At 40.4% G+C, this 22,343-nt stretch overlaps 1 protein-coding gene across 3 annotated transcripts in view; it reads left to right on the forward strand.

Annotated features, from left to right (window-relative positions):
* EOGT (EGF domain specific O-linked N-acetylglucosamine transferase) overlaps positions 1-16,070 on the forward strand; it is a 31,487-nt gene extending 15,417 nt beyond the window's left edge. For all 3 annotated transcript variants that reach the window (XM_069968780.1, XM_069968781.1, XM_069968779.1), the window contains exons 8-16: positions 1,029-1,132; positions 5,675-5,767; positions 6,844-6,915; positions 7,025-7,111; positions 10,510-10,578; positions 10,924-10,985; positions 11,166-11,285; positions 12,979-13,081; positions 15,272-16,070. In XM_069968780.1, coding sequence (XP_069824881.1) covers positions 1,029-1,132; positions 5,675-5,767; positions 6,844-6,915; positions 7,025-7,111; positions 10,510-10,578; positions 10,924-10,985; positions 11,166-11,285; positions 12,979-13,081; positions 15,272-15,418 — 857 coding nt within the window. In that variant the 3' untranslated portion in view covers positions 15,419-16,070. The remainder of the gene's footprint in view (positions 1-1,028; positions 1,133-5,674; positions 5,768-6,843; positions 6,916-7,024; positions 7,112-10,509; positions 10,579-10,923; positions 10,986-11,165; positions 11,286-12,978; positions 13,082-15,271) is intronic.
* Positions 16,071-22,343: the final 6,273 nt, after the last annotated feature.

Here is a 22,343-nt window from a genome sequence, read left to right on the forward strand (position 1 = left end):
TAAACAATAATCGTTCCATGTAAATGCAGGCAATGCCCGAAAAATCGTTCTTTTGTCGTTGATTGTTGATTTAGATCTGACCCTAAAATCATTGTTAATCGTTCAGTAATCGTTCAGTGTAATTCTACATCATTCATTTTTTTTGCTGAGATCAGATGCAGTTAACAATCGTTGTAAAGATCGTAACAAACAACTATCGTTCTGCATAATATGGTGAACAATTTCAGGTTAACAATAAACGATCTTGTTTGCAATCGTTAAACAATCATTAAAAATCGCTTTGTGTAATAGTGCCTTTAGACAGAGAGATTTTCTGACAGATTTTTTTAAGCCAAAGCCAGGAACAGACAATAAACAGAGAGCAGGTCATAAAGAAAAGACTTTGATTTTTCTCCACTTTTCAAATCCATTCCTGGCTTTAGCTAGATAAATCTCTCTGTCAGCGCACCATAAGGGCCCTATTACACTAAGCGATTTTTAACGACTAACAATAAACGATTGCAAATGAGATTGTTTATCGTTAACCTGAAATCGTTCCCATATTACACAGAACAATAGTTGTTCGTTACGATCTTTACTACAATAGTTTACTCCATCTGATCCCAGCAAAAGAATGAACGATGTGCAATTACACTGAACGATTAGCGAACGATTAACTGATTTTAGTGTCAGATCTAAAGCAACGATCAATGACACACAAACAATTTTTTGATCATTGCCTGCAATTACACAGGACCAATATAGTTTAAATTTGAACAAATGATTTTTGCACGATAATCGTCCCATGTAATAGGGGCCTAAGACTCCAGCTTGTACTTCTTGGACATTTCAGAGACCCTAATATTTCTGAGGGTCCTTTTGTGTTTTCTCGGAGTGACGGTATGGATCCCGAAAAGAATTTGGTTTTAGCAATATATTATAATATCCTGGTCCTTTTACTTTGAGTACAGGAAGATACTGTAGATTATAAATTGATTTTATTTCATTGCATAGTAGTATTTCAGTTCTATTATGTTCTCTCTTCGCAGGTGTAAATATGTATCACCATTTCTGTGATTTTGTGAATCTTTACATTACTCAACATATTAATAACTCCTTCAGCACTGACGTCCATATTGTCATGTGGGACACGGTAAGTGCTATATTATTTTCTTTAAGGGTACACCTTTGAAAAATGTCAGTGGGGCTTTATCTGCCAAATCAGGCAGATATCGCTCCATGTAATAAATGATCAACCGAGGAGCGAGCAATGATTCGCTCGTTGACTGATTTGAAGTTTAAAAATTGCTGACCACTCTGTTTAATAGTTGTGCCCAGCTGGGGTACTCCAGCATTGGTATATAGAAAATAATAAAGATGTTCTATGCTTGCCATGCACCACTGGTGTCTGGTGACTGCCTTGTCTCTGGGCCCCGTGCTGACCACGGCTTCTGCCAAATGTGTCTCTGCAGTTTTGCTTTTTTTTTTTTCCATGCAAAAACCTGTGGAATAAAAATGCTTCGTACACCACTAATGAACTACCCAGTGTAGTTTTCTAAGTGGCGTCAGTTTGCAGTCAGATTTCTCATATTTTGGCTCCTCAGACCCTATGCAAACCTGGTGCATGAAAACAAAATGAACTTAAAAAAACTGAAAGAAGCTGCATCTGCTTTCCCCCTTTATTTTGTATACTGCAGATTTTCTGAGGCTTAGTGAGGGGATTAGTAAATTTAGGCCAGGTGCATGGAAAGTACTTTATGACACCTTTTGATCCTGAAAAAAAACAAAAACAAACTAATAGTGCAGGCTCAAACTTTCAGGTATTTTTTTTCTGACATTTGAAATGTATTTTGCATCTTTATTTAATTATTATTATTTTTTTTTGCATTTGGACCATTTGAACCATTTTTTCAAGTGTTTTTCAGCTATTTGTAGGCTACAGCAATTGTTACAGGTAATCCAGATGCAGGGGCGCATAAGGTGTATCAGAACTCTGTAGTAACACACTCCCCCACCTCAAGGTTTTCAGCTTTTAGTTGTAAGCAAGAATATTTCCATTCCCTGTAAGCAAGCAGAGACCTTAACGTTTTACTTTGTAAGACATTAGTTTAAAGGAGAACCAGAGGGCTATTCTGTAATCATCAGATCCCAAAGTCCCCAGAATACCGGTAAATATCTGCAGGATGTTGAGTGTGGACTGGTCTGACAGGTGACTATTATACGTGTAGCCATCACATGTGGAATCTGATGCTGTATGTCTGGATTATAAAGCCATGAGAAGCACGTATGGAGTATCCTGTTACCACCTGCAGCACTTGCCTAGTAATACAGAACCTCGGGGATATTTCTGCCTTTTCTTGGGCGTGAGAACAGGAAGCACATTCTCCCGTTCGTTACGGAGCGGAGAGAATTGCCAAGTGTACACTGTGCCAGTAGGAAACAAGATTTACTGTTGTAGGATGGAGAATTTTACTGGAGTCTTTCAGGAGCCCTGAGACATTGTAACGGTGGCTCCATGTCTTCCGATAGTGATGTTTCATGAGGGGTGACTGACTAGAAAGCTTTCCTGTTTTTTTTTTTTTTTTTTAGTGTTTGCAGCTGCTTAGTGCCCATATTTGCATTTTCAGCAGCTTTTTTTACATTTCCCTATTAATGTATTCTCTAACAATCGTCTAGTAGACTCCTGCATGTTAGACAGACCCTGAAAGGTTTATACGTGTATTGTAGATTGTATATAATGTATTGTAGGTTTCCCTTAAATTGAATTCTTTGAATCCTTCCCTTTTTACATTTTTCTAGTGTATTGCACAGGGCTCTGTTCTATTGACGCTGCAGATTTAATGCTGTGTAAAAAAGTGATTGAATGTAGCGTCAGATCTGCAGAAAAGCTGGGACGTGTGAATGTTTCCTATAAGTCTGAAAAACGATCATGTGCTGCAGTGCATGGAATAAAGTATGCAATCCCTAGAGGCCTCCAGTATTAGCCTAAGTAACCATGACAGGTTGTCCAGAGTTGGAAAACAGGCATCTGCAATATCAAATGTTGCTTGCGGAGAAAAGACAAAAACTATGGGGGAGATTTATCTAACATGGTGTAAAGTGAAACTGGCTCAGTTGCCCCTAACAACCAATCAGATTCTACCTTTCATTCCTCACAGACTCTTTGGAAAATTAAAGCTGGAATCTGATTGGTTGCTAGGGGCGACTGAGCCAGTTTCACTTTACACCATGTTTGGTAAATCTCCCCCATTGTTATTTGGTCAACCCAAAAGGTCATTCTAAAAACACTCATCACCAATATACAGTAAGTAGCGTGTAATATCACAGCTGATATGATCAGATATTCTACAGTTCCCCATTTTAATTAAGGGTGGTCAGACCCATGTGCTGCTGTATTCAACCTATGGTCCTTATGAAGATAGCCAAGCATAGAAGATTGATACTTGATTCCGACAGGGACATGGATCCCCCTTTTGCATGATCGTTGGGGCTTCCAGTGGTCATCGGGCACTTATTACCTGTGCACAAGATAGGTTATAGGTAGAGATCAGTGAACCTCAATGGGTTCATCTAAATTGGAGCATGCAGGACTTGATTACTAGCGGCTGAAGAAGTTAGATTCAGTCCTAGGCTGCCTGGAAAACATGATTACAGCCATAGGCTATATCCACATTTTCCAGGACTCCCTAGAGCTGCATCCAACTTCTGCAGCCGGTGGGAATCAAATGCTAGGGCCCTGTTACACCCTGTTACATTCGAATTTAAACGATAATCGTTCTGTGTAATTGCAGGCAACAATCATAAAATCGTTTGTGTGTCGTTGATCGTTGATTTAGAGCTGAACCTAAAATTATTGCTAATAGTTCGCTGTAATTCTACATTCGTTCGCTCAAGTTCCGCATTTTTTCACTAATCGTTCAGTGTAATAGCCCATTGTTTTCCTGAGATCAGAAGGAATAAACGATCGCAATAACGATAGTATCTAACGATTATCGTTCTGTGTAATATGGTGAACGATTTCAGGTTAACGATAAACAATCTTGTTTGCGATAGTTTATCGCTAGTCGTTAATCGTTAAAAATCGCTCCGTGTAATAGGACCCTAAGCATTTTAGTTTGGAAAACATTGCTGAACCCGAACAGTCTGACAGATCCACTAAACACTGGTGATGACCACTGGCAATCAAATGCTGGACGCTCAAATTTGGCCGAATAGTTCACTCATGTCTAGTTATAGTTATTGTTAGTGGGAAAACCCCTTTTAATTACAAGATTTTGTTTAGTAACTTACTGCATTTCTTATTTGAATCAGTGGTGGCTGTATATATCTACATTTAATTACCGCGTACCGCATATTTTTCTCTCTTAGAGCTTTGTATAGGAAAAACAGCTTCAAGTCTTATAAGATATATGGAAACAATTTTAACACCATTAAAGGGAATTGGAAATGTATACAGTATCTGCCATGTTGGTGCTGTTATGTTTGTCTCGTTCAGCTTTCTTAGCTTCTTGAGTATCAATCTATCAGAAAGTGATGGGCAGTAGTATTTATTGCTACACCTCCTTTACTGCCCCCACAATGAATGGCTTAGGGAGGAGATGACCTTTCACATCTCAAAATTTCATACAAAGAGCTGAATTTTTTTTAATCAGCAATAGAATTGAGAAGTGATTGACCCAGACGTGAGGTCGGCACACCCCTTGTAGTGTTCACTTGTTGATCAGCAATTGCACTTGGTCCCATAGGGTTTGGGTTCTTTCATTGGCTTTATAGCAGGATGGGGAAGCTGCTTATCTCCCCTGGACAGGCAGTTCTCCTATCTAATAGGAAATTGTCCCCCTACAACCTGTTGAGTTCTGGGCCAAACATTGTCAGAGGAGACGTTCCTGATTTATAATCTACTGTAATCTCAGCAACCATTGAGATGTGAGGCTCTATGGAGACTGAGCAATTCTGTTGTGTCCGGCATTACAATGACCATTATGGCAGCTGAGCAGAATGGGTCCATCTACTCCCTCTAGTACTGCCAGATAACCTCTAGCCTGGTAATTCTCCACGTCAGTTCCAGGTGCTTTCCTGTTTGACATATTAGGCTTAGTTTGCCCTGCGTTCTTGCTTTGTGTTGCTGGTATATGTGGTGATTCTAACAAAAGGTATATCAACGTATACCATGGTGGGCCCATATACTTATATATATATATATATATATATATATATATATATATATATATATACATATACCACAGAATAAAAGTATCGGTTGGGCATGAGGACCCAATGCAGTCGCATTCAGACTATTAAAGTGAATGAGCACTTTATGGGCATGATGCTCTTTATGTTGCCATACATTTTTGCCAGTATCCCAAGGTATATGGGTGATGGCTCAAGCACAATGTGAAAAATATGTGACCTCTAAATAGAATTGCTCAAACATCCATATTATACCCCAGAGCTTGTATATTCTGTACAATCCTTCTAATGAAGGTTTATTGTTGATTTGTTCAGGTTAGTGCTCTGAAGCCTGCAGAGCTATGAAGGCTGCTCTGGAGTTTAGAATACCAATGTGCATACAGACTAGTGTTGTACATCCCATGGTGATCTGTAGTATACAGGATGTCTGACAAGATATTGCCCCCAACAGGGAGAGGGTGCTGTCCGGTGATGTTGTACTAAACACTAAAAATGTGTTTTACAGAGTTTCTATGGCTATGGCGATTTGTTCAGCGAGACATGGAAAGCTTTTACAGACTATGAAGTTACACACTTGAAGGTGTACGATTCAAAGCGGGTAAGAAAAGCATATTGATGGTCCAGATATATTTCTCTTATCTGTTTCACCTGTTTCACCATTGAAAGGGAACCTGGCTCCACTTCTGGTGTCTTTGTTTTAGCAAATACCTGCAATGCCCATGACAGAACATCTTTTCTTATAGCTCTGTGATGTGCTGTTCCTCTGTTGTTACTAGAAATATATAACCGTTAACTGGGTGTTACCAATTGGGGGAGAGGGTGTCCCTGCACTGTCTGGCACTGCCAGCTCTTATTGTATAGTGTCAAATTGCATAGGGACACGCCCCCAACTTGTAACACCCACTTGGCTATTGAGTCGTAGATTTCTAACCAAGGAATGGCACATCACAGAGCTATAGTAAGTTTACATTTTTTTGTGTTTTTTTTTTTTTTTTCAAAATGTTGTCGGGTCCGGAGTACAGATGGTTTGTTTCTAGTCTGTAACAAATAGTAAGCTCAGAAGTCATCATGATAGATAGATAGATATTTATTTTACATAACTTCATTTAACCCACTGTGAACATGATCACAGATCAGAGGCCACAGTGATTGACAGGCTCCCATTGTAACATCTGGTATGTGATAAGCCTCCTATCTCAGCCATTTACTTCTTAGATGCCGCTTTCAATAGCAACTTAGGTGTTTGACAGAGGAGAACTCCCTCTGCATGGCCAATAGCACCCTGCAGTACAGTTGTGGGGTACCAATAGATTACCATGGCAGCCGAGGTTCTAACATAGACGAACCTTAGAGCATGTGTGACACTGACAGGCAGTAAACCTTTGGAAAGCATTATGTAAGTGATAAGGGGCCTCATTGCAGATTGCGTTCATAGCTCAGCATGCAGCACTGTTCTTTCTCTCAAAACTAAAGATGTCACAGACAAACCCAGTGTAAGTCAGTGATATCAGTCCTGTCTGATACCACCAATGTCCATCATGCAATCTGTATTGGTTTCCATTTATGGTGGAAACCACAACATAAAGAAAGTGTGAGTCTTAGCATTGCAGGTAGTGATTCATGTTTTTATGGCCATTTCTGCTAACATCCCCTTTGCATTTATGTTCCTTTAAGGTCTGCTTTAAGGATGCTGTGTTTGCGCTTCTGCCCAGAATGAGATACGGCTTATTTTACAACACGCCACTGGTAAGCTAGTTATCCGGAGATGTGAAGGATGACAGCAGAAGTATTGTTTGAAGACAGGAGATGCGCTCTTTATTAGTGCAGTAAATTTCAGCGCTTTTTCTTTCTCTAGATCTCAAATTGCCACAGCACCGGATTATTCAGAGCGTTTTCACAACACGTGCTTTTCCGGCTGAATATTTCCCAAGAAGCTTTAAAGGTGCCATATAAATCAGCATTAGGGTTTGTTCCTGTGCGAAGTTCATTACGGTCATATATATATTTTTTTTCTTTTTTAAAGCCTTCTGTATGGGTAAAGTAGAGCGCTGCCGCTCACACTGTAAATTATGTATGTATAAAATTATTCATAGCCTGCCAACGATATATGGAGTACTTTTCCTTTGTCAGACTATGCAGGCACATATAACAGCAGCCAGAAGGCCACAGACTATTAAAGAAGTGCTGTCCTCATTGCTGCATCTATTGAAGTTAATGCCATTAGGCCCCTATACCCTCAATGTCCTTATCTGCTCTCAGGGCAATAAATATCTAATAACTCACTGTCAAATAGGTGACATCCAAAGTGATAGAGCAACATAAAGGCAATGGTCGTTTCCAGGGAAGTTTTCTCCATACCTTACTGGTGGGTCTTCAGCAATTCATTTGAGGTGACACGGGTATTGCTATTTGCGTAATAAGTTAAATGTATTCCTTTTGATACAGCACCACTGCTGATTCAGGTTAATGATGCTAAAGTGCCGTATCGGACACGGCTTATGGACAAGTGTAATTTTACTTCCGATAAAGAGAAGGCAGACCCCAACCTCATAGAACTGGATGGAGAATGCTGAAACCCTAAAGCATAACCAATTAGAATTAAGGAAATACTATGTCAGTATTACCACATGTGCTGGAATTTGTCTTCTATAGAACATAATTACTAGGACCTTAGACCCTAGGATCTTAAAGTGTCACTGTCATTTAAATAGTTTTTTGCAGAAATCAATAGTACAAGCCAAACTTTGTAATTGAGTTTATTAGCTGAAAAATGCATTCTTATCACCTGTTCTCTATGGAGAGGGGAGTGGTTGAGGGAGATGAGGCACCAAAACAGGACAACAAAGAGTTAATTTACAGCTACATCACCAGGCTATCTCCTCTGAGGTCAGCACTGACCTCTCTGACCTCTGAATAGCAGCTTTCACACAGTTCTGGCTGTGTAATCCTTTGTTCTCTGCTCTCTGGTGCGGACTAATCTCCCTCCTTCCTCCTCCCCCTTCCCTATCCATAGAACAGACAGAGCCCGACTAATGTAAACCAGTCGAGATTTCCTTATAATGAGCAGTGGATGAGAGGGGGGGGGCGCTGGGGAAAGTCTTTTTAAATGTAGACAATTGTATATTTGCCCAATAAACCCAATTACAAAGTTTCTTAAAATCGCCTAGCCAGAGGGGGGAAAAATTAACTTTTTCCTTGGGTGCCGGGACACTGCTATCACTCATGTCCCGGCACCAGTCGCAGCGGCAGCTCTCTCCTTCCCTCCCCCAGCAGCTGTTCAAGAGCGTTCTGTGGGGGAACGGGCTTGGTGAGGCTGCTGGGGGAAGGAAGTCACAGGACACAGAGCAGCAGCCTCCCGTGCACGCTCTTCCCCCGCGCAGTCAGGCAGAGAGGAAATGCGGCGGCAGGCTGATATCCCCGCAGGCGGCTGCCAGACCAACGGCGGCTCAAAGAAGGTCAGCGGCGGGGGAGGGGGGGGGCGTGGTGCGAGAGGCTCCTGAAGCAGTGGATTGGGAGATGGGGCATCCCCTCTGACTACATGTCTGACTACATGGGGGGACTTATCTGGCTGCATTGGGGGAGGTATGTGGCTACAAACGGGGACATGTCCAACTCCAGGGGACAAATCTGTCAGAAAGGGGCATATCCAGCTTCAGGGAAACAAATTCGCCTGGAAGAGACATATCCACCTACAGGGGACACACCTGACATATAGAAACATATCTGACTGCAGGGAGCATACCTAGCTACAGACAGCATACCTGGCTGCAAGGGACATATCTGACTCCATGGGACATACCTGGATGCAAGAGGCATACCTAGCCAAAAGGGGTGTATGTGGCTGGAAAGGATGTATTGGGCTGCAGGGGACATATCTGGATCCAGGGGCATACCTAGCTGAAAGGGACATATAATGCTTACCTGCCTGCGCTCCCGCCTGCTTCTCTGGCTCATGGCTCTCTGAAGTCCTGCTCAGTATGCTGTCCTGCTGATTGGATGAGCAGGCTGTCAATGACACACGAGACTGAGAAGTAGGTAGGAGTGGGGGCTGGTAAGCATGAGCTGTTCAAGGTCTGGCAGCTAACTAGTTTAATAGGCAGTGGCCATAACAGTACAGAGTGTCACATCGGATTTCACTGCGAAAAGTACTTGTGAATCTACCCTAAGGCAATGTATTTAATGGATTGCATGCTTGGGGGTACTCGGCTGAAGCATCTTGTTGCATGGGGGTACTTGGCTTGAAAAGGTTGAAAAACACTGGCCTAGACTATTGATTTCTGCAAAAAAAAATGAAACCACAGTGACACTTTAGGGTACAAACCCACTTGACGTATTTGCTGCGTGAATCAGTCTTAAAAATAAGCAGGCAAAACGCAGGTTGGCTTTATACAATTGTTCTGCGTTAAAATACGCAATTGCGTATTTTTGAAGCGTGAAGCTTGTTGTTAGCAAAGCATCAGTTGTTAACAACCTGTGCGAAAAACGCATGTAGCTTCACGCTTCAAAAATACGCAATTGCGTATTTTAACGCAGAACAATCGTATAAAGCCAACCTGCGTTTTGCCTGCTTATTTTTAAGACTGATTCACGCAGCAAATACGTCAAGTGGGTTTGTACCCTTAAGGATAAAAAGTTACCTAGTAGAGCTGAGCGAACCTCGAGCACACTCTGGTTTGTCTGAACCCAAAGGTGCAGCATTTGATTACCGGTGGCTGAAGAAGTTGGATGCAGTCCTAAGGCTATCTAAAAAACATGGAGACATCCATAGGCTGTATTCATGTTTTCCAGGACTTCATAGGGTCCAATTTCTTCAGCCATTAGTAATCAAATGCCACACGCTCGGATTCTGGAACCCAGGTGGGCTCATGGTCTCCTTCTCTCTATTACCTAGTGATCCCATCCTTCTAATTGAGACTCGTCCCCCCTGTTAAGCTTGCAGGTGTTCCTAAGAAGGAAACCAATCACCTGTCCACAGGATAGGTAATGTGTGATCTGCAAAATTCCGATCACAAGAACAGTGGTCCTTAGAGCCCATGAAGCGCTTGGACTCCCATCAATCAGAGACTTATCCTGCAGATAGATAATAAAAGTCCTTCATGGGAAAACTCCTATAAGATCTTGAGTCATCCTCTGTCCATTTATTCTGTCATAAATTAGGCAGTCATTGCATAGATGTTCCCACTTTCCTGAGCCTTGTATTGGGTGTTTTAGTCTTTGTTTTGGCTAGTAACTTCTCTCTTCAGGTCTAGTTACATGGTATCACCTTTATTTTATCAGACAATGTAAATCAACAGTTACTGTAAAATACACCTAACGCATTCACTTTAACTTTGACCCTAGGAGGAGAAAATTCGAGTCACCATTCTTATACGCAGCACAGAGTATCGGAGAATACTGAACTTAGATGAGGTAATCATTTCTTTACTGTAAGGCCTGTGTGAGGCCTGAAGAGGGCGCCGCACATGGACAATGCATAGTGTACCAGTAGAGCCAGTGCTGAGCCTATTTTGACTAAAACATTGCTGTGGAGGCAGACAGCGGTGCTTGAGAGACAGTTAATGGTATGGTCCTGTGGGAAGGCTCCAAACTAGGGATCAGATCTTTTCATGGCGTCTCTTATAACCACAGACACTTCCTGTTTGTGCTGCGATCATGGGAAACTGTTATGGCTTTAGGTCTCCCAGGAAATCTGTAAATGTAACATTAATTTACCCAAACTGATGACAACACTAAACACTTACTGTTCTCCCCCAGCTGGTCCATGCTCTAAAGGCTATCCCACTCTTCCAGGTTACGGTCGTGGATTACAAATATAGGTACGTTTCTAAACTTATATGTGTGGACCCGTCTGATTGTCCGGGGGGAGATACATTGTGCATGTGATGTATAACCCTGTGGGGCTGTCTCATAAGGCCTGTTTTGACATAAAAAAATTTTGGGGCTAGGAAGTCAATGACATATGGTGTCCATTACTGTAACCTTTGATGTTTCTCCAGATCTCTTGGATTCCTTGAACAGCTGAAGATCACGCATAACTCTGACATATTTATTGGGATGCACGGGGCTGGACTGACACATTTGCTCTTTTTACCAGACTGGGCGGTTATATTTGAGCTGTAAGTCATTTTATGTATTCACATCTTTAATAGTCACTGCAGATCTTCACTACAAGCTATCAACATTAGATTTGCAGGGGTCCACCTCCTGGGACTCTCTGATCAGCTGTTTGAATAGGCTGGGTGCTCATGAGAGCACTGTAGCTGCTTCAGTGTTTACAAGCGGTGGTACCTGTGTTGCCTTCATTTTAATGGTGGCTTTGTCCCAGTTGAGTGAACAGGACAGCTTGGCAGTACCTGGCACTGACTCTACTAAAAGTGTTAAGAGGCTACGGTTCTTGCATGAGACCCTTCAAACTGCTGAATAGTGGGGATGCCAGAAGTCCTACCTCCACCAATATAATATTGATGGTCTATGCTCAAGATAAGTTATGAGTATTAGACGGTTGAAATACCCCTTTTAAAGAGAATCTGTAAGCATCGTATCATATTAAGAGCTGCAGATATGTGCAGACCCTTGATAGGGCTTGATCTGTTGGCTGTTTGCAGAGTTACAAAATCATATTTTATAAAGGCTGTGTTGAGCTGCAGTATGCAGGCCTGATCTCTCTCCCTCCCCTCCCTGCTTGTATGATTGATGTACAGGGTTTGGCTTCCAGCACTGAGTCTTGTGAATCAATCATTTAGAGCAGGGAAGGAGGAAGACATGCATGCTGCAGCTCAGCCTACAGCTCTTGAGCGTAGCAGTAAAACAATGATTTTATAACTTTGCAAACAGCTTTCAAAGCTATTCTTTGTTTTATTTCCTATCAACTTTCTGCTCATGTCTTCAGCTTCGAGATTGATATAAAGCTGACAGATTCCCTTTAAATGTCATGTTTCTGTGTAACGTTTCAGTTTTCATTCTCAACCTTGGTTGCACAACATGAAAATTTTGAGTTATGCTATGAGATTCGATTATTTTTTGTTTTTGCCCCTGATGATATGATGATAAAATGGTGTTTGCCCCACAAGGCTGCCCTGCTGGTGCTGATCCTTAGCGGGTTCTGCTGCTGGAACGGCTTTATTTTTAGCGAGCATGCTGATCCGTCCATATATTCATATTTTTACTATGACGACTTAGAATGGAATTTTCAATAAATATTTATAGACTCTTAAAATAAAAGCTAAGTTCTGTTCCCACGAGTCATCTGTGCAAGGTCAGCTCAGCAATGGTGTAGCCCATATCTGGATATGTATTCTCATAATCTGCGTATACAAGCATTCATTCATCACAGTGACAGTGCCCCCAGCCCATTAGTATGTGTGCACCTCTGACTTGCTGGATAAGTAATGTTACATCATCAATCTTATCTTATCGCCCCCTGAGACCAGTAGGGTTAAATTAGATACTTATAGATGGTACAGTGAGGGTTTTACAAGTTATATTGATGTACATAGCATCGAATACAGTGAAAAAATGCTAGACCATGGTCAGCCTTTAGACTTTTATAAAAACTCATGTATAGAGATGTCTGTATCATCCAGATTATTTGCTTGCTGGAAGTTTTTGAGACTGTGTTCGACCTCACTAATGCACTTTTTGCATGTTGTGTGCGCCCTCTAGAGGAGAGAATCAGTAAAATGTTATGACTAGGCTCAAGCATATAAGAATGAACCAGGTAGTTGTTGTTTGCTTTCTCCCATACTGTTACTGGTCGTGTATTTACCCCTTTTCCTAAAATACTGTAAACTCATTATTATATATCCCTAGGTATAACTGTGAAGATGAAAGGTGCTACTTAGACTTGGCCAGACTTCGAGGCGTTCATTATATCACATGGGAGAAAGCAGATAAAGTTTACCCTCAGGACAAGGTGAGGCATTTGCACATGTTACAAGGTGTATGAACAGACCAGGGGTTTATATTACAGCTATACCACAGATATACTCATTTAATATGCACCTTTTCCCCTAGCAGCAGGGGCAAGAGATGTCTCACCAACTATCCAACCCTTCGCTCTAATATTCCAGCATATAAAAAACTAAAGCTACAATAAGGAAGTACAGTTTATCTCTGTTTAATAGAAGCCATGCAATGTTCTAATAAACTTTGTTTCCATTCTCTGCCATTTTCTCTGCTTGCTGTCAATGGATGGAAGCATTGCTTATTAGAAGCAGAGACCTAAAACAATCTTCAGTAAATCCTGTGCAGCCAGTTGTAGACAGTTGTAGACTTATTACAATACAAGGATATCCTTATCATCGAGGTGGCCTGTGAAGCTGTTATTAGATCTTTGTAACTGTGTGGTGAGGACCTATGCTCATCAAATAAATAGGTTCTTTAGCTCCGATAAACTAAAACTGGAATTTTATCAGACATCTCTATAAAAAATACACTGATGCATGATGAGGTTAAAAACCACAAAACCAATGCTAATGCTTTTCAAACGGTTGTCCATTTTTAGTTGTGCCATGTCTAAGGGCAGTCAGCTGTGCAAAACATTTTTAGGAGTAGGCAAAACAGCTCGTACTTCTGTCCTGGGTAGCAAAACCAATGCCCTAATGGGGCCCATTGATTGGATTCCCTTTGTTATGTAGTGTAGCTAATGTGAGGTGCTAACAGCATGTGATTTCAGCACCTGGAACAAAATAGTCATGGTTACTTACTACTGGATAACAGCATGCAGAGCTCTAAAGCACCTTCACACTTTAAGAACTCCAGATAGATTTCCTGAACCATAAGGTTTTATTGGGCACAGATACCCTTCAGGATTTTTTTAAGTGTGTCTGTGTCATAAAAGGCCCAGGACCTGTCCTATAATTGTATGGAATTCAGTCACAGATGCCCCATAGAATCCTATGGGGGCACACAGAATTCTAAAGAGCCATTAGCTCTGGCCATGTCAGTCACATTTCTGGACAGGTATAGCATTATGCCTCCAGCCACAAGCTAAGTGATGTCACTTTTGTGCTCGCAATGCCAGAAGACACAGGGAGAATCTGACCAGGAGCACCAATGCTGCCATGCAGCAGGTGAGTATGTATGTATGTTTGGTTTTTTTTTTTCCAAATCTGTTTTTATTATCAGGAAATACTGATGGTTCAGTGTGTGTGTGTGTGTGTGTGTGTGGGGGGGGGGGGGGGGGGGGGGGGGGTTGAGCATATACAGACCCATTCTCTCTTCCACCCCCTCCATGCCCTGTATGAATGATGTACAGGGTTTGGCTTCCAGCACTGAGCCTTGTGAATCAATCATGCAGAGCAGGAAAGTGTGAGGGAGGGAGGAGGCATGCATGCTGCAGCTCAGCCTAGCTTAGCTTTAAAACAATGGTTTTATAAATTTGCAATCAGCTTTCACAGCTATTATTTGATTTATCTCCCAACTGTCTGATCAACTGTCTGTCCATGTCTTTAGCTCAGAGCATAATATAAAGTTGACAGATTCCCTTTAATTGTCATGTTTCTGTGTAATGTTTTTACGGTCAGGATACACTGATGGTTTCCTGAAGGCTTTCTGATCAGTGTTTCCTGACATTAAAAATGGTCACGTGAAGGGGGACTTAAAAACCATGAAGAATTAATGTAGAAAGTATACTGGAAAATTGTGTAACCTTTCCTTATACAAAAAAAAAAAAAAACATTTATTTGCTGAAGCCAGAATACCCCTTTATTCTGACTACTTATTGTACAAGAATATTATCACAAAAAAACCCCCACATTGTTGTGTACTGTTTTTCACTAGTCACATGGTGTCGCTCTTGACTCTTTCCATTGATTTATTTTTCCTTTAATACAAATATGGTTGCCTCCCATGAATAGGCGTCCTCGCTGAGAGGTGACACGTTTCAGGCTGTGGCAGGATCAAAAGTAAATTAATTGGTCATTAGTTCAACCTGTCAATAATTCTCCCCCGTGTCCCGTGCAGAAAAAAAAGAGATCAATAGTTCCTGGGGGCTTTAAATGAAACTTGTTTTCTGTGTCCAGAATGACTTAATTAACTTGTCTTTCAATGGTGAGAATAAGGTGCCAGACAATGACAAAGCTTGTTATGCCGTCTAATTCAGGGACATCACCCGACTTTGGGAGAACACCCGAAATTCACCAATTACGCCTTCCATGTGGAGGAATTTGTGAGGCTGGTCAGCTCTGCCGCAGAGTACGTGACCCATCATCCAGCCTGGCCGCTCCGAACACGCCGAGATGAACTATAACCAGAAAAGGAAGAAGCTCCCAGTAGAATGTGTCCGCTATGTTATATTTTATAACATAATAAATTATTTATTTATTATAAAAGAAAAAATATTCTAGTTGTTGGAATTTTAAGTAAATATATTAGATCCAGCTTAGATTTTATTCACCCATCCCAAACTTTGCTTTAATCATTTAATTTATTTTTTTTCCCTGTAATGCTTAAGGATTCAGAACACACTGCTGGACTGAACATAGATTTTTTTTTTTTAGATGTTTTAGCATACACAAGAAAAAATTCACTTCATATTAGATTAGGCTAGGTTCACACTGTCAGTACGTTAAATTATAATGTACAGAAAAACACACGTTTTTGTGTGTGTAAAAAAAATTGATCAATTTTCGATCTGTGTTTATTTTATAATGCAAATGTTTTTTGTTTTTTTTATAATGTATGTTTTTTCCTTACAGTGTGAACCTGGCCTAAGGCTAGTTTCACTTTGCGTTTTTGCTAAATATTTAGTTTTAACGTACAGAAAAACATGTAAATAATGTATGTCAATGGAAAATGGATCCTAATGGTTGGCATCAAATGGAGATATTTTTGTAACATGAATAATCATATTTAGGGACATTTTTGTATGGCCTATGTATGAATAAAGTATTATGAATTTTTTCTTACTGTATGTGCGCTCAATTGACTTGTATGTGTATTATGTACAGATCAGGGACATGGGGCAATGTGTTTCATAATACAGTCATAATACATTCTGGTGGGTCTCATGTTGGATCTTGCTATTTCACATGCTGTAAAAACAACGGCTGTTCTTGTCATTAAGTGTACGTTGTGTGAACATAGCCTTTAGGTGAATAAGAAGTCTGGGGACAGTAGTGGCACTATTTCTGCAAGGAAATAAAACAGATCTGATATAGTTAGGCAATGATTTCTTCTGCAGTAATGATGCTAATTCTTACCGTATCAATATTTGAATGCAAAAACATATCCTAAATGCCATGTTCAGAACGTAAAGGCAATCTGTCAGGTCCGTACCAGGCACAGATAGGTCGTAAGGAGATAAAATAAATGATGCCTTTGTCTTTGCTGATGGTCATTTGCAGAGATATAAAATTGCATTTCCTTGAAGTGATGCTGAGCCACAGCATCCATGCCTCCTGCCTCGCTGTCCCTTCCTTGACTATTTGACGTACAGGGCGGGAGACTCAACCCTATACAGCAATCAGTTAAGAGAGGGCGGCAAGAGTTGTGCGTACTGTGGCTCAGCATCGCTTCTGTGGCACTTCAAGGAAAAATGTAGTTTTATATCTCTGCAAATGGCTATCAGCAAAGACAAAGGCATCATTTGTTTTTGCTATCACTTATCTATACCTGGTACATGGCCCTGACAGACTTAAATCAGTCAATCACTGGTTCTGACATAATTTGCAATAGACTATAAAGGAAGCAGTGAAAATAAAAGATATGTAGTTGCTGGGGAAGCAAGAAGGTAAGTATGGCTTCCCCACCTGCATAGTAGTTTTTTTTAATTTTTTTATTATTATTATTATTATATCTATACTGGAAAAGCCTTTTAATATAAAAACTTTGAACAATAGGTGATTAGACATTTCTTTCACACATGATATTAGGCTAGGTGTTTTTACTTCGCTATCATGTGATAATTACTATCAGTTGTCTATATACAAACATCACATATACTACAATACATTTCAGGCTCCAACATGTGTTTAGTACATTACCCATTATATGCAAAAAAACCACAACCTACAACAAATTCATGGACCCTATATTCTACATTACACATTGACCTATAACAACATTCTAATAAAGCAGCACATATCAATCAATAAGCAAAAGACAGTAGATATTACCCTAGCTGCTGAGCCCCTGAAGAATTATGACAACTACATCAATGTCAGGGAATGTGTAGAGAGTCCTGTAGGTTAGGGTCCTATCTAGTGATGAGCGAATTTACATTACAAACAAAGCTCGGCAGTTGGCTAATACGTCAACTGCCTTTGATCTTTGTGCCGCCCCGCCCCGCTGGATCCAGTTCTGGGAAACTTGTCCCAGTTTCCCAGGACTGGATTCAGCTTTTCCAGGCACCTGGGGTGGAGCGGCACAGAGATCAAAGGATGCCTGGGTAGAAGCCGACTTCCGAGAAAACAAAGCTTTTCACTTTGTTTGAAATGTAAATTCGCTCATCTCTAGTACTATTTGCCCAGTTGCTTTCCCTCTATCAGTCTTATCTGTCTCTTACCTTCTATCAGAATTTAATATAATCAGGCTAGGATAGGAGGAGTAATGTGCCATAGACTTGGAGCCCTACTCCTGCAATGTGCCTTCCCTGGTTATATCTCATGATCGCTGTAGATCTCCGGACTGAGTCCTGGTGCGATCTAAACATTTGGCATTTCTGTATAGCATGTCCAATATATTTATATTAATATATTACAGTGATGCACATATGATAGCTGGAGAGCTCACAAGAATATTTTTTTAATTTTTGCTTTCTTACCACCTAAAAATCTAGTTTCATTCACTAAGGAGTTTCACTAATGCTAGGTTTACACGGAGCGATAATTCGCCCGATCGTACGATTAACGACTTCGAAGTAACGTTTTTTCTTTTATAACGATTAGCGTTTAGACGGAACGATATATCGTACGGAAAACTCATTTTGCGATCGCTTAAGCCTATCTCGCACATAGGTAAAATAGGTGAACCACTGTTTACGCGGAACGATCTGCGATTTTTTTTGCGAACGACGATTTAAGAACATACTCAAAGATCAAAATGAACGATTTCTCGCTCGTCGTTCGATCGTTCGTTGCGTTTACACGTACGATTATCGTTCATATTCGATCGTTATCGTGCAAATTCGCACGATAATCGTTCCGTGTAAACGCAGCATAAGATGAAATTATCTATCTATCTATGTATCTATCTCATATCTTACATCTATCTATCTATCATCCCATGTCTATCCATCCATTTCTCCAATATCTATCTATCTATCTATCTATCTATCTAAATTCAGGAAAATAGTAGCAGCACTTCAGGTAAGGTGAAGTTCAGGTGCCAGCAGATCCAGGTTGTGACCAAGGACCGAGTTCAGATAGTGTAGGAAAATCCACAGCACTCCTCAAATGAAATTCAGGTGAGTATTTATTGAAAAAGCAAGTGCAGCATACAGACGCAACGTTTCAACAGCTACTCGCCGCCATTTTCAAGCGTGCTCAGTGAAATACAAGTGTGCAATTTATAGCAAAAGGAATCTCTGTGATAGGTGAATACAAAGTGCTTAATTCATTCCATCTGTGTTGGAAGGTCACGGGGGATGTAAATGGCGGCGAGTAGCCGTTGAAACGTTGCGTCTGTATGCTGCACTTGCTTTTCCAATAAATACTCACCTGAATTTCATTTGAGGAGTGCTGTGGATTTTCCTACACTATCTATCTATCTATCTATCTATCTATCTATCTATCTATCTATCTATCTATCTATCTATCTATCTATCTATCTTTATCAGCCTATTAAGCACTTCACACCTCACATTGCCTCAACACTAAGCTGCTCTGAAAAATCCATTTGCATTTCAATGTATCCAGTCAGTGTGATCACAATTGTCCTGTCACACTTATTTATTTGGCAAATATTACTCTGCAACGCGAGATGATAAAAAAATACGATTTTGTTTTCATTTCTGCCGGTTATGAAATCTGATTACATCAGATAGCTCAGCTTTACTTTAATGTGTCTAAAGATAGAAAATATTCTCAACGGCTATAAATACACAAATTGTTTCTGGCAGGCAATCAAAATGTTTCCACTGCATTTAAATGTGATGTGCGCGGCTCTGACCTCCCCGTGAAATGTGCTCATATACCTGGTCAAGTTTGGGAACTTTCATTGTGACTAACGCCATTAAGACGCCAATTGTCACTGGCTGCTTTGGTTAAGGCGACTGTGAGGGAAGATTGTTAAATGCAAAAGCGCTGTGTTTAACATATAAAACATGTTAGATTTCCAGTCCTGCTGTCCTGAAGATCTGTTTTCCATAAATTTTATCACACACACTCATACACATATATATAAATAATAGATAGACGGAGAATCGAAAGGGAATATACACTCAAGAATGTGCAGTGATTCCTAGAAACATTAATCTCATAATAATATTATTGGTTTAAGAGAGAGATTGGGAGATGGATATTCATCACAGAGACTGGAAACACCTTTACTGAGACGGATGTTATGGGGTCCTTATAAAAAGATCTCCACTACTCTTCTCCAGAGAGAAACTGCATTGTCTGTGCTCACATCGGCATTCATGTTGGTATTTTTAACATCAGCAGTGCCAATGGTGCCCAATAGACCCTATTGACTACAATGGGCTGTCTTGGGTTTCTGCCATCATATCCATCATTCACTGGAATAAAACTGGATCTGTATGCTGCACTCTTTTTTTTCTGGAGTTATTGACAGAATCTGCTATGGAGGCTCCACCATAGATGTGTATAGAGCCTCAAATGGGATGAATCAGGATTGGGATCTGTTAGAAAATGGAACTGCTATATCAGTCGGGACTTGCTTAAAAAGAGTACCTGTTATTAGAAAAAAAAAACTCTGATGAGTAGAATGAGGTAGGAAAAGTCTGCCCTGTCCTCTTCTGGCTGATACCGGATGGCCGCATAGTGTTAGAGTCCTATTACACAAAGCGTTTTTTTTTTACGATAAACTATCTCAAACGTTTGCCCAATTACACGGAACGATGATCCTTTCTTGTGGTTGTCCTGTCCTCGCTGAACGTTCGTTTCAGAGCTATTACACCTACAGAACGTATGGGAACTTCCGAATGACGTGTTATTACACCGAACGATCTGCAAAACAATCGACAATGATGTTAGGTCCAGGTTTAAACAAGCAAGCAACGATTACTTGTTAGTTGTTTAATCGTTGCCTGCAGTTACACAAAACGATTATCGTTTAAATCCGAACTAGGATTTTTCAAACTATAATCGTCCCATGTTATAGGGCCCTAAGTCTATATGGCCATCCAGGTGGGACCACACAGCAGCACAGTCGTTTTTCAGCTGTTTCTCCTGATCGATCTAAAAACCTCAAGACCCAGACAGATGAAAACTTTTCACATGTCTCTGGTACATGTCTAAAGATTTTTCTGATTACAGGTGACCCTTTTCAGATACAGTATTATTATAATTTTTTTTTTTAATACCCTCCATTTTAAGAGCCATAAAGCTTTTATTTGTCAATATAACTGTTTGAGGGCAAGATACAAATTAAAACTTTGATCAGACAGGGTCTAGGTGTTCAGACCCCTATTGATCTTTAGACCAAACAGGCATATTAGGCGCATTCTACCCCCCCCCCCCCCTATGTTTACGTAACAGGAGACGAACTTCAATAGAGAGACTATGGGTCTAGTGTGTAATGTGCTTCTTCTCCCTAGTCTACTTCACTTTAGAGGATCAATTATTTGGTTACTTTATTTTGTGGGTCAGTATGATTACAGCTGAAGATGACTAAAAAATAGTAATTCTGGTATTTCATGATTTGCCATTTGTTTGGCATTAACCAAACAAGATAACTAATGTGATATTTTACTATCTTGAACTTTTACAGATTTGTTGATGCTAGTTATCTTTGTTACTGTTTACTGTTTTATATGATAAGTGGGAACATTTTTTTCTTTTCATGTTAAATAATTTTTTTATTTATAATTTAAAAAACTTAATTTTTAGTATTTTCTCTAAGGGGCATAAACATGTAATGGCTTGTATTGCAGTGTATTGTAACAATAATGGTACAGAGTGTAGTAGTAGAACTAACATAGCAGACGTGAGGGCTTTTTTAATCCCTCTGGCTGGCGGGGAATGGTGAGGTGACATACATGTACACCAAATGCCAAAAGGAGCTAAAGGGGTCACTACCATGAAAAATCTCTAATTGATAGAGGGGGTTAAGTAGATTGGGTTGTAAGAACCATCTCCTCTCTTCCCACAATTTCTTAAAGGGAACCAGTTGTCACTTTCATGCTGCCTGAATCACCGGTCATCGGGGTGGTATCTGGAAGCTTCTGCTTCTGGTCTTATTGATAGGTCACTTGGGAAGAGATTAAAGATGAAAGAATACGGACGTGCTCAAGAGTCGCTCATCTCTAATCTCTTCCCGGGAGAGATCAGTAAAGGCTGGTGGGATGGGGAGAAGCCACTGAGGACCACCCAATGACTTGGCAGTATGGCAGTGATAAGAGATTCCCATTAGTTCAGGTTTTAAACGCAAAAACTCTAAATATGGACTTTTATGGTGATTTCCTTCATCTTGGGTATCACTACTCCCCCATGCAATGCTATGTGACTCTGAAAAGCCTTCTTTAGAGTATTGGACCATATCAGGACACTCTTCATTTTGGCCACCCTGGCACTTCCTGGCCTATATAGGGAGCAATGCTAGTGACATATTTTCTAACCAGCCTTTCCACAGGAAAAGGGTACGCCATTGTTATGCATCTTCTAAGAGGGTGGAGAGTAGTGGGCTTTGTGATATTTTGCTGTCAGTTTAGTGTCTTGATCAATACTCCTGCCTGCCGGGGGCCAGAAAACATAAAACTATTGATATATAGAACTACAATGGATTAATAGTATGGGTGAAGAGGTATTTGTGTCTGCTTGCAGTGATGTCCTAATATGCAGGACTCTGGAATAGCAGGAGCCGAATAGCTCAAGCACTACCATTGTAATAGTTGTACTTTTCACAATGTTGCTGTTGCTTTTTATACTACTTCCATTTGTCAGGTTTGTGTTCTAGAGAAGCTTTGTTTCTGGTTACATACATCAATGTTATCGTCATTGCCAGAGATTATCCACTTCAGTAATAATGTCGCCTATAATAATATACTTAGGGGA

Source organism: Dendropsophus ebraccatus, chromosome 4, assembly GCF_027789765.1.
Source record: "Dendropsophus ebraccatus isolate aDenEbr1 chromosome 4, aDenEbr1.pat, whole genome shotgun sequence".
Lineage (NCBI taxonomy): Eukaryota > Metazoa > Chordata > Amphibia > Anura > Hylidae > Dendropsophus > Dendropsophus ebraccatus.